This window comes from Parasteatoda tepidariorum, chromosome X1 (assembly GCF_043381705.1).
Source record: "Parasteatoda tepidariorum isolate YZ-2023 chromosome X1, CAS_Ptep_4.0, whole genome shotgun sequence".
Classification (NCBI taxonomy): domain Eukaryota; kingdom Metazoa; phylum Arthropoda; class Arachnida; order Araneae; family Theridiidae; genus Parasteatoda; species Parasteatoda tepidariorum.
Window position 1 is genome coordinate 69,564,243 of NC_092214.1, and position 13,739 is coordinate 69,577,981.

Sequence of the window (13,739 nt, forward strand, 5' to 3'; positions counted from 1 at the left end):
GGAGTTCACAGTAAAATTAACCAACACCCTGTTTGCCTGTACATTTTACAGTAATTTTATTCAGTATTTTTGTATTGTGTGTAGTATTCATCCAATTTTTTTAAATTTTGGAATTAAATGTAGTAACAATTTTAGCGAACTTAATCACATATTGGATGCCTCCTTTAATTGATTGCCTGAGGCCGGTTCCCTCTTCAATATTCTCTCTACACGCCACTGTCTCTATTAGATACACTTGTATATTATATTGTCTATAATAGCTAGACAACTGGACCATTAGTCACAAGATAGTTACATTTGAAGCTGGAATATTCTTCTATCAGACTTTGTGTCGTCTTTTAGTATGCAATGTGTTTTGAAAGTGCATTTTTTAATCAAATTTCTGCTAGGGAAATCATTTCGATATCCAGTTATTCTTAACTATTCATATCACGTGTCCTTTGAAATTAATTTAAAGAAACTAACCAAAATTGGTTTTCGTATATATATTCTGATGAAGGGTTGGAGAATAATACTTAGAATGTTTAGGTTGGGGTGTGTAAGGTAGGTGTGGTTTACTTTTTGATCAACAAAAATGTAAATAAAAAATGCTTATTTAAGAACATATTTTATTTAGATCTTTTATATTCTTAACACAGTAATTAGTTTTTAAAAGTATGAAATATTTTTGGATAATAGTTAAACACACAAATATCTTTGTTAATTCTCTTCATTTATTCAAAAGTTTTCATTTATTCTGTCTCTTATTATCAGATTAATGTGTTAAGTTTGTACTTTAAATTAATTTACTTGCGCTTCTTACACTGAGAAAAAAGGTATAATCTAATTTCTGGCTCTATGAGAACACCAAAAAGTGCGGTAATTTTTACCAAAGAGATTTGGTAATGACTTTTGTAATATTAACAATAAAGTATGGTTTTATTACCATGCTGTTTGGTAGTAATTGTGGTAAAATTTGATAATTTTATCATGATAACTTAGAGCATGGCGTAAAAAACAGATTACAGTTTTAATACCATGCTAATATAGTCTACTTTACCATTAAGGTTTTAACTTTTACTAATTATATGGTAATAAGAACTATATATTTGAAAACAAAAATCGTTACCATACGAACAGAAAATTTACCAAATGCAGGGTTTAAATACAGTTTATTTTGGTTTATTACATTAATTACGTTTTTTTTCACAAAAAATGTTCCAATCTTACAAGTACGGTGATTTTACTAGATTTTTTCATGTACATTCACATTATGATTTAAAAATTTTATTACATTTTCTTTAAGTTGATCCCGCTTATCTGTATTTTGCAATGATTTAGTCTTCAGATATTAGAAGATGATAATCTGAATTTTTGTTGGAATTTATTGACTATCATTTCTTATATTTTATGATGTATTTTAAACTCGTATTTGGAATTCTGAAGGATAGCTCTTTTTGTTTTTATTTTGAGATCAATCAATCTTAAGAATATAATAACTGAATTGATTCTTCTTCTAATCGAAACCATAAATTCAAATTATTATTTGGAACTGATCAATTTGCTTATTAGATTTATAATTACGCATTTTAAAATCTTATTGAATATTCTTAAGGGTGATCCACTTTATCTGTATTTTATGATTACTCAAATTTCTGATTATAATACGATGATTCATTTCTCACTAGGGATTCAAATTCTTGTTAAATTTTTCTTACCTTTGTTTTAATTTTTAAAGGGAAATATCGTTTATATTTCGTTCAGCCTTTTTATTGTGAAATAGTTTCTTAAATCATTTTTTACAAATAAATTTAGTTTTGCAAACATAGGTTCAATAAAAATAAATGTTTTTAAGGGTGGTTTGTAGGACTTTTGTATGTCTTTTATGAAATGATGACTTTGGTTTGCCTTTATAGTGTAAAAGTGTTTTAGTTTAGATAAACTGTAATAATATGAACTGTTTAATTTTATGAAAACTTATTTTGAATTTATTCTAGGTTAAAACCTGAGAAGATGCTACCGCTTTTTCTAATTGTATACTTCTTTGCATTCAGCTCATTTGCATACAGTAAAAAAGTGAGTTCTTTATTCAATCGCAATTTTCAGCTTAAAATGCTTTTTAATTCAACTTATTTGGTTTTTGCATTTAGGTAATTTCTGAAAGTGTGAAAAATTACAAACATCAAATATATATGTTTTTAAGAAGTTAAAAAATAAGAAAACAAAATTTGTAGCTTCATTTTCAATAAATTCTACTTTTCAAAGAATACTAAAGAAAAAAAAGATAAATTCGAGGAGCTTAGATATAGTTTAGCAAAGAAAATAAAGAGCTGTGGGAAGAAAAAAATATAAATAAATAAATAATTAAACAAATTTTTACGAAAAAAAAACAAATAAATTACTATACTTATTGTAGGATTTATAAAACAATACAACACGGATGTGTATCAATTAAAAAAGTGTACTAAAAATAATAACAGTAGCACAATGTTATTCATATTTTTCATAAATGATATTCACATACATTTGGTCAAGCTGCTATATAATCTTTATAAAAAGAGTACATAGACTACAGCATCATATTAAATGATTAATTATAACCATCAGAGTCATTATAACAAATCAAAAGTAGAATCAATAAAAATCAGACACCTATTTTACTTAGTTATAAAATATTTTGTTGTGTTATCTGGATGTTTAGTGAAACTAATATAAAAGGAATCGTTAAACTAATTTAGACAACAAAAAAAATTATGGCGATAATATGAAAAAATACTAATATTTGAAAAGTATAGTGGACGTTTCTGAATTAGAGGATAAATGCATAGTTATCATGTAAAAATGGCGAATTGTTGTTAATTACGACTTCCTCAATAGAGGTTCATCAAAATTAAATAACGTTTTTGTTTTTATTCTTATAAATATTAATTTGCTGCCTTTGCATTTTTCATTTTTGAGAAGAAGCCTAATAATGTGTATTGAAGGTGGTGGTTTAGGTGCATCCTATATTAGATTAGGTATTGTTAAGGTAAAATTTTACGCAATGGAAAATTCCAAATTTTGTAACGTTATTTTAAATATACTTTTGCTTCAGAAGCAGATATTTCGTAAAAATTCTAATTTACTTCATAGTTTTAATGAATTAAAGTATGTTAACATAATGACGTAGAAATTTTATTAAACATATTTTTGATACTTTTCTTTATTTTGTATTAAATTTGGTTAAAATAAGTGAAAAATATTATATTTAGCATTTTAATAATTTGTGGTAATAAAATACAGCATAAAAAACCGGTGACTTTTTTTTGCGTTAGAGGTAAATTCTTCCAAACTATATCTTCCAAACTCACTTCCGAACTTTAATTTTTCCAATTTGCACCTATTAGCAGTTATTTTTTATATCTAGAAAGAAACATTTATTTATTGTTGAAATTTCGATAACAAGGAAAATTAATTATTGGTGAATTTTTGAATATGAATACAAAAATAGATTCAAACTTCTTTTTTTTTTTGGATTTTATATTTTTGTACAAATGTAATTCTGATAATCTAAGATATTTCTTTAGTAACTATTAGACTGTTTTTTATTTAAATATTACAAAAAAATATATTTTTGCTTGTAATAAGAGAGTCAGAAAAGAAATATAAAAGGGGCACTTGTGTCCAATCTGCGTCAAAGGGTTAAATTTTACTGGGATAATAGTTAAGCAAAGTAATTTACTAAAGATTTTAAATTCCTTATAACACAGTGACATGACAGAGAAACTAATCTTTTTGAGGATGCATTGAATGCAATGAAGATTTAAATATGCTTGTTGAAATTTAAATACTCCTCAAAAACTAAAATTTTACAAGAATTATTACCACACTAATGTTTGAATAATTATCATTAAATAAGTAACATTACCCAATTTTAGTTATAACTAGTTTATTTTAATCATCCAACAAATAGAAAATTCTAGGCTGTTTTTTAAATATTCAACCAATAGATAATTCAATGATTTACGCGAATTATTCAATTTACACTGTTAAATTTTCATTCTAAAATTACGGTAAGATAACCGGCAGCATTCTGTTCAGTCAATTAACCATAAGGTTAACGTTAAAGTGCATTTTTTACCTTAACGGCTTTCGAACCGTTTAAAACTAATATGGATAAAAAATCATGAATACAAAACTATCTGTTTTTTTTTAACCATTTACAACTTGCATTGTTTCAAAATCGTAAGAGGTGGGAAGTACTAAACTTTTTGTGTGTGGAGCAGTTTTAATGGTGCTGCCATCTAGGCGTGAGTGATAGTATCATATTCTAATAGTCCAGGTGCACAAATTGGAGAGTGCAGGACACTGGAAACTCTTCATGTGTTGAAGGGAATGGATGAAATATTTGGTGTCAATGCTGGGACTCGAACCCAGTTCCGTCGATCAGTTCCGTCATTGACAGAGTAGCCCTCTCGATAATAATATGTTCTCAACTACAAAAAACTAAGTGGCTTGATTAGGTGAACATACTAGGTGCTATAAAATTCTAGTTGTTTAACCGTATTAGGTGAAAGCAGTTAATGAATGGTTTTTCTCAAAGTTAACAGTATGAATGCCATCTTATTTATGGCTATTTGACTGTTTTGTTTAAATACGGTAAAATAACTATCAAATGAATTGTTAATTACTATTTTTTCCTAGAAAATTCTAAGAGTGTGAAAATAACTGAAAGTTTTATTTGACTTACTTATTATTGGAATTATAAAAGCAATACTTTCGCAGTGAGAAGCGTAATTCATCAAAAAATTTTATATTATAACGCGTCATGCAAAACAGCGATGCTCAGAAACTGAAATAATATTTCCTTAGGTTTGTTGTGATTACCCGCATACTTATTAAAATAAACCTAATTTTTATTTGCAGGATTTCGAAATGATTTCGAAAGGAAAACGAGTGTTTTGTAATGTTTTCGGAGGCTGCAGTTATAACTCAGATAGAATGCTTAAGCGTTCTGTGAAAATGAACAACCAATATGGAGAAGTAAAGACTACAACAAGTGATTCCTTATTGATTTTGGACATATTAGGGTTGTTTCTCAAAGGTAGAAATACTCCTTCGCTAAATGAGGTAAGCATTTTGATATTGACTAAATAATGCATCTCGTTAGTTTTCCCCTAAAGGCTCTAAGCTATTTGACCAATTTGGTCAAGTTTCGTATTGTTTATTATATTGATATGCGTCTTGTCTGTTTACTTTCTGAAATTGGACTAATGAATTAAACTAAACGGTTGAGTCATTTTCTAAAGTGATTCATAAATTTTTCCCATATGCCAGAAATATTATATATTTCTAAATTAAAATAATTTATTTTCCAGAAGTTTTATTGCACATATGGTATGTAATTATTAAAATGCTGTAAAATATTTTTGTGAAAAATATATGATTATTTTTCTCTCCTTATGTTGGTGTAATATTTTGAATCTATACATAATTTAGTTTATAATTTGTTTAAATCAGAATTTATATTTTACTTAGCAATCATTTAGCTTTAATATTGCTTATCGGTATTTCTGCTGGTTTGCTGTAAATTTGAGATCATGATTATTCTGGAGACAAATGTTTCCTTCTGCTTTACTTATGTGTCTGATATTTATATCTAGACAAGTGAGACATTTTTCATGTATTTTTTTACCTAATTCAATAAAATCGAAAATTAGTTGATATAACAAATAGTTTCGAATCCGTAACGAGTTTTACGCATAAAAATGTGAGAGTTATAATTTTATTCTTGAAAGTTTTATAACTTTTAAACAATTTATCCTATTGAATTGGTTTTGGTATTATTAAGTTAAGCAAAAGCAATGCATACATCAATGTTGCATAGTTGATATGTAAAGTTACTAGTACGAAATGGTATTTCTTATACAAAAAAAAAATTCTTTAAACTTTTGATCAATTATACCTATTAATTTTACTTTGATTTCATTCAATTCAGCATGGGAAATACGTTAGAAATAATACCTCTTTTTTCTAGATATGTACTTCAGACGCTTAGAAATTCTATTTTTTTCAAACTTCCTTCTAACTAAATTCATTATAGTAACTGAACTATAGGATCTATTAAGTTTAGTATGAGTATTTAATATAGCGTGGAGGAATTAATAGAAGACAACACTTAACTTGTCTGTATAAGTTTTTCCCTTTTTGACCCATGTCCCCCTTCAATCAAGTCCAGATGGCCGCTTATGCTCACTTCGGGGAAGGTAGGCAATTAGGTATTCATCTTGGACCCGAACCATAACAATCAAAACAATTGCCAGTAGAGCGTCGATTCTCCAGCCCAATCGGAACCAAAGCCGATTCTGGATAATGAAGCATCCGGATAATTGGACAACTTTAAGAGACTACAATGAGAATTTTTTGAACTAACTTCCTTTCCCACTTTTCTAGGCTTAGGATTAGCAATTGCAGTAGTACCTTTTATAGCATATTACAAATGGCGTGTTTAAAAGTTCAATTTCTTTAAATTTTATTGGAAACTTGTTCCCTTATTAGAAACTACTCGTCAACAACATTGAAACTGGGCAGAAAGAACGTGAGTTTATTTTCAAAGTCACCGAGAGACAGGAAATCTTTTTTGAAAGAAATCTTTTAATCATTAATATACGTGATTATTCGAAATTACTGCCATTCATATGAATTTCAAGCATTCTGATCAAAGTTTAGTTCATAATATTAGAGCTCGCAAGTTAATATTTAAGTTATGGAAAATGTTATTAAAATCTAGCTAATGACATTGAGGAAGTGGGATAAAGGCTTTAAAATATGTTTAATTGATGGTTTTAATAAAATTTTAATAAAGGTTTTAACACTGTAATAACCAGGTTTTAATTAAGTTTTTTTAAAATGCATTATTTTTCAACCTTTTTGTGATGTCGATGTAACAAGGCCAGAGGTGTAAATGGGTACAAGTACAAAAATGTCTATGATTTTTTACTTCTTTTTTGAGATGGATTCCAAAAATGTGATAAGACCCTGTATTTTTTTCGTTACAGAAAGGTAATAAATCTGTCATGTTGAATTGGAAGAATTTTGAATAGGATGTTTCTTAAAAATCTTTTATCTTTCGTATGTCCTTTTTTTTCTTTTTAAACTTTTTATAAATAAATGTTTAGTTAGTAAAAATCATAAAAAAAGAATAAGAATGTATTTTTTTATAAATGAATGTAACGTTTTAGCCTACATCTACTACAACTCATAAATATTATTTTTCAGTTTTTTTAATATTTTAATAGGCCAAATATGATTTAAAAAAGATATTTATATAAAATTATTTCGGCATGAAACTAATAAACTGATGGACACTAATTTTCTTTTTTAATAAAAGAAATACTTTTCAGTATTACACATTTGAAATATTTGCGCACAAACGTCTTATCTTCTACACAGTGCCACACTACACAGAAAAAAATTTTGGTGTATGGTTGTCACCATTTTTGGTGTTAAATTAAACTTAGTACATTCTGTAGTTATTGTGCGAAAATTATATTGAAAGAATTAGTTCGAATAAATTACTAAAAATATACTTGTTTTTTAAATTAAATGGTTTTGTAATGAAGCCATGCGCATGAACACATGTGTTGTCTGTAAGCGAAGAAACAAAGGAATAATAAGTAAGTAAATAAAACTATACAGTGAAAAATCGAATAAAGATGTGACTATACTAAAAAAAAAACTTTGAGGAGAACAACTCTAGACTGAAAGTCTGGGTTTGTCTGCTGCTATGGTAACAAGCGTGAGCACATTTCTAATGGGGGTGAAATGGAAGAAAGAAGGATTACTCGCGACGACCTACGCTTAGATTAAGTTAAAACTATTCACCCCACACCCCTATTCGAAGAGATCTTTCCTCTTAACCATAGTACCCGCCACGACGCGAGACGGATGTCTGGAGTTCTCCGGAAAACCACACTATACACTCACTGCAAAAAATTTAGTTTCACTCAACATCAAAATAGTAGTAACTATGCACCTAAATTATATATAGTGTCCTTTTTTTGCAAGTTTGTCATGGCGCGAATTACTCTGATGATTTATGCGAATTATTATTTTTTTTCTTTCTGGAAAATCCAAGAATTTTTCTAAATGTTACAATTCATGTAAAACCTTTTTTTAAATGTTTAGATTCTTGCTTGGTTTTTAAATTTATACCTTACGCTTTAACATTAATTATTATTTTTCTGAAGCTTCAAAATTAATAATGTATAATTGTAAAAAAAGATTAACTTGGTTATTTCTGTATAAATTTATAAAATGACAATTTTATAAATTATGTTAATGATTAATTGATCTACTGATTTGAATATTTTAAAATTATTCATAATTTACACAATAAGTAGCATAAATTATTCTTTCAATTTCATTCAATAATTTTTTATTTCATTTGAGTATTTTAATAACATATAAGATATACACAATAAGAAGCATAAATAATTCATTCAATTTTATTCAATAATTTTTTATTTCATCTGAGTATTTTTAGAGCATCGATTTATTATTGCATAAATCGATGTTATAAAATTAATTACTTATAATCTAAAAACAATAAGTTGTATAAATAATTCCTTCAATTTTATTCAATAATTGCTTTTATTTCATTTGTGTACTTTAATTACATATTAGATTTACACAATAAATAGCGTAAATAATTCACTAAACTTTATTTAATAATTTTCTATTTCAGAAACTATGGTGGTGCAGGAAATAAGAAAATTGTGCTTCGACACATTTTTTTTATTTTCACGAGCATAATAAGCGTGAAAATGTTAATTTGAAATTGGTGAAGCAGTTATATATAAAAATGACTTTTGTATAATTTAAGATCAAAATAATTAATGTAATAATTTGGACATCCAAATCACATATCTATGATATACACAATAAGTAGCATAAATAATTGATTTTGTTTCATTTCTTTTATTTCAGAATTTATGACGGTGGAGAACATAATAAAAATGTTTTTCGAGAGCATTACTACAGAAAACTAAAGAAACCATAAGAAAACTGTTAAAATAGAAAATAATGAGATGTTTTGGATTATTTTAATTGCTTTATTTGCACTCACTAAGCAATCCGACAATAAATATCAATCTTCAATGTTTATTATATTATGTAATTACAATGTCAGATTAATATATCTATTTTTAAGGCATTCTTATTTTTTACTCATATCGGCAAGTTTGTTTTCTGCTATTTTTCCTTTCATCTCAAACAGCTTTTTTATTTTTTAGTGATATAGACACATTAAAAAGATTAATTTTTATCATAGGATAATTGTTTTTCATTTCGAAATATTACTACGTAAAGAAAAGTGTCTGGGTAAAGAATCTTTACGTTTTCCGAAATAATTTTTTCAAATTTTATTTTATAATTCTATTATTGTACACACACACACACTCATATATATATATATATATACATACATATATATATATACATATATATATATATATATATATATATATATATATATATATATATATATATATATATATATATATATATATATATATATATATATATATATATATATATATATATATATATATATATATATATATATATATATATATATATATATATATATATATATATATATATATATATATATATATATATATATATATATATATATATATATATATATATATATATATATATATATATATATATATATATATATATATATATATATATATATATATATATATATATATATATATATATATATATATATATATATATATATATATATATATATATATATATATATATATATATATATATATATATATATATATATATATATATATATATATATATATATATATATATATATATATATATATATATATATATATATATATATATATATATATATATATATATATATATATATATATATATATATATATATATATATATATATATATATATATATATATATATATATATATATATATATATATATATATATATATATATATATATATATATATATATATATATATATATATATATATATATATATATATATATATATATATATATATATATATATATATATATATATATATATATATATATATATATATATATATATATATATATATATATATATATATATATATATATATATATATATATATATATATATATATATATATATATATATATATATATATATATATATATATATATATATATATATATATATATATATATATATATATATATATATATATATATATATATATATATATATATATATATATATATATATATATATATATATATATATATATATATATATATATATATATATATATATATATATATATATATATATATATATATATATATATANATATATATATAAACAACGATTACCTATTTTAATGTTTTTGTTTTTCTTTGCAACTTAAATTTTTTAATTTATTTTAAACTTTTTTATTTATTACTTATTTTTTGCTTGGAAATATCGCATTTACCATCAAAAGGGAATGCGTCCTGAAGAAAACCTTTACGTTTTCAGATTAAAAAAAAATTCTATTTTATTTTATAATTTTTCTTTGTGTTTATATTATATATATATATATAATTTTATTATACACTGTCGTAACACTGATTGTAGAAAGATTGTGTTAGAATCCAAAGGAAGTTCTGCAGAGCTTCCTTTACTTCGTGGTCCGAATAGAAATGCGTCCTCTATAATACTCTCTTAAGAAGACGTTGCCTTAATAGCATGCAGGGCCCCCGGGGCACAAAAATGTTTAGACCTTTATAGCATTTTATTTTAGACCCTTAAACATTATAGACCCTTATAATGTTTAAGAATGAACTTAAAAAGCTTCACATACATAAAATAAAGCATTTTTAAGATACAATGCAATAATTTTGACAAATTTAAACACATTTTGATTACCTCAAAAACTCAAATATAGCGTTTTTAAGCTATGCATAATTGAAAAAAGAAGTTGAGACGTTTACCAGTTGCAATCCTCAGATAATAAAATAATTTTCTGAACTATGGAAGTTAATTAACGTAATTAAATAAATATAGAGGTATAACAACTAAAAAAAATTCAAAAGGTATGAATTATTTTGTCAAACTAAACAGTTATTAAAGCATCTTACAATACCCAAGAACCTAAGAGTTTCATTGAGACGTAGAAAAATAGATTCAGTTTCCTCTTGGTGATAAATATTCAAATTATTGGTGTATGCATGATAATCAATCACTATTTGTAGCATATATTTATTTTAAAATATGTAAGATAATTTTGTTAATTGTTAGCCTTTTTAATAAAATTTTTAAAAAAAGTAAGATCCTCAAGGGCCCCCTGATTGCCTAGGACCCTAGGCCACTACCCTAACTTGCTCATGCGTAAAGACAGTACTAGCTCTACTGCGGAATAAAAGTTTTGTTGCAAATTCTCTTTCTCCTTCATTCCTAATTTAAAATTTAAAAGAAAGAAATATCAATTAAATATCAATATCAATAATTTAAAATTTAAAAGAAGTTCATTCAAAGTAGTCATGAGTAGTCATGAAGTTTGAGTTGCTGAAAGAAAATACTTCGAAATATTAAAATGCAAATAAATTATTAGAAGAGAACTTCTCCGTTGAGTAATCCAAAATTATCATCTCATTATTTATTTTAATTTGTACATTTTTAAATTTTCTTTTCAGTATTTGAAACTTCATGGCTTACTCTAGTTTTGTCTGAACTCATTTTTTCGACAATTTAAAATTAAAATGAAGGGGAAAGAGAATTTGCGAGAGAAATTTTCTTCCCTGCTATGGCGTCCTTATAAGTTTCCCAAAGATGTGGAAGTCGCAGGGTGTCAAATCTTGACTGTGCGGTGGATGTTCTAACTTTTCTCAAGAAAAGTTTTGTTGGGCTGTCTGGATTTCATCTACATCCTGCATAGCATGATTTTATCCGATACATTTCTTCAACCACGAACAACTTACACTATTGAATGCCTCCTACCACCTTGTGTATTACTTTCTTGTTAATAATAAAAATTGAAAATTTAAAAAAAAAAATCATAACCTGAAAGTAGAAGTGCAAATGGAACTCTTAATATATCCGAATGATATATCAAAACTGAGAGAAAATAACCAAAGAAGATAGAAAATTGATGAAAAAGTAAAATAGTCAAATATTATAAGTAACAAAGTAACAATAAGTAACAAAGTAAAGAAGCAAAATAATACTATTTTTAACTATTTAATTAGCTTATTAGTTTTATTATTAATATCTTTGTTTTTTTTTATCAATAATATAAGTTGTTTGCTCCACATAGCAATATGAATTTATTTTAAAATCAAAGAACTTTTTCTTAATACTTTAATTTAACCTAAAACACACAAGGAATCATTGGATAAGAATTAGTTTAACTTGTTAGATTATTAAGTAAAATAATCAAGCAAAATTTTAATGACAAGCACTGTTAAATTTTATTAACTCCAACTAAATCTTAATAACATCACAGTTGTGCTGCCATCTCATTTCAAAATTATAAGCTAAAGAAACGACTAACAACGGACAATAACTTCAGTTAATTTACGTTAATTTACGTCAATACACGTTAATTTTAAATTTAATTTTTAACACAAATCAGAAGAAAAAAATATATAATTATTTTAAAGAAATATGTAACTTCAGTAAATTATTGATTGGGTCTTTTGAAAATGTGTTAGATGAAAATATGGAAATAAATACTTATACTTCATGGAAATTATACTTCAAAATTTATTTAAATATTATTGTCGTGAAAAGTTATTTTACTCGTTAAGGCTCCAAAACATATGCATAAATAAAAAGTTCGATACTATTTAAATTTCATTTTGCAAGATACATATAACAGAAGAAAAAAAACGTTTTGATCTCGGATATAGTGCTGCTATCTATTTACCAATTTTGTAAACACAATATGTAGTATATATTTTTTTTATTTGCTTAAGGGAAAAAAAGATTAAATATCATGGAAGAAAATTACTTAATATTTGCAAGAAAAATTATTTGAGTCATTAGATTCACAGAAAAAATTATTTTAAATAATTTTGCATAAATAATGATTTTTGATAATGCATAATTAGCATTTCATTTTCCAAGAAACAAATTAAAATAAAAAGCCATTTAAACTCTGAAATCTGTGATGTCCTCTGTAAACCAATTCTGTTACAATACAGATTAGTTTAATTCTTTAATTAAAAATAAATTTTAAATATCTGTGTATTTGAGAATATGGATGAAGTTCTAAAATTAAAGTCTTTATTTTAAAATAAGTTTTTTTTAAAGAAAATTAATCTTTGAATAGTTGGGAAATTTTTGAAAAATTAGAATCTATTTAAATTCTAAATTTTAATATCAATAATCTTTCTAACCGAGCCACTACCATTTTGGTAAGGAGTAAATTTAGAAATGCTGATTAAATTGATTTTTTAGAGGAATTAAAAGATTTAGTGAAGGGTTTCTGGAAAGGAAAGTATAAATTTGTATATTGAACGCCTTCTAATTAGTCTATAAACACAAAATTCATACAATAAATGCTGCCGAGTTTGGTTTGTACAATCTATAAATAAAAATAAAACAAATAAATAAATAAATTAATTAAATAAATAAATAATAAACACAAATTAATTGAAAATACGAAAATAAACATTTTAAGAAATCATTTTCTTGGATAATGATTATTAATAATATTTAA

At 24.6% G+C, this 13,739-nt stretch overlaps 1 protein-coding gene across 2 annotated transcripts; it reads left to right on the plus strand.

Moving 5' to 3' along the window:
- Positions 1-504: 504 nt before the first annotated feature.
- Positions 505-9,172, plus strand: LOC107451001 (uncharacterized). Of its 2 annotated transcripts, none has more exons than XM_016066950.3 (4): positions 505-543; positions 1,977-2,055; positions 4,885-5,088; positions 8,947-9,172. In XM_016066950.3, the coding sequence occupies exons 1-4, from the start codon at positions 521-523 to the stop codon at positions 8,953-8,955; spliced, it is 315 nt and encodes a 104-aa protein (XP_015922436.2). In that variant the 5' UTR covers positions 505-520; the 3' UTR covers positions 8,956-9,172. The 2 variants fall into 2 exon arrangements, with proteins under 2 accessions (XP_015922436.2, XP_071043934.1); XM_071187833.1 differs by lacking the exon at positions 8,947-9,172 and adding an exon at positions 8,705-8,843.
- Positions 9,173-13,739: the final 4,567 nt, after the last annotated feature.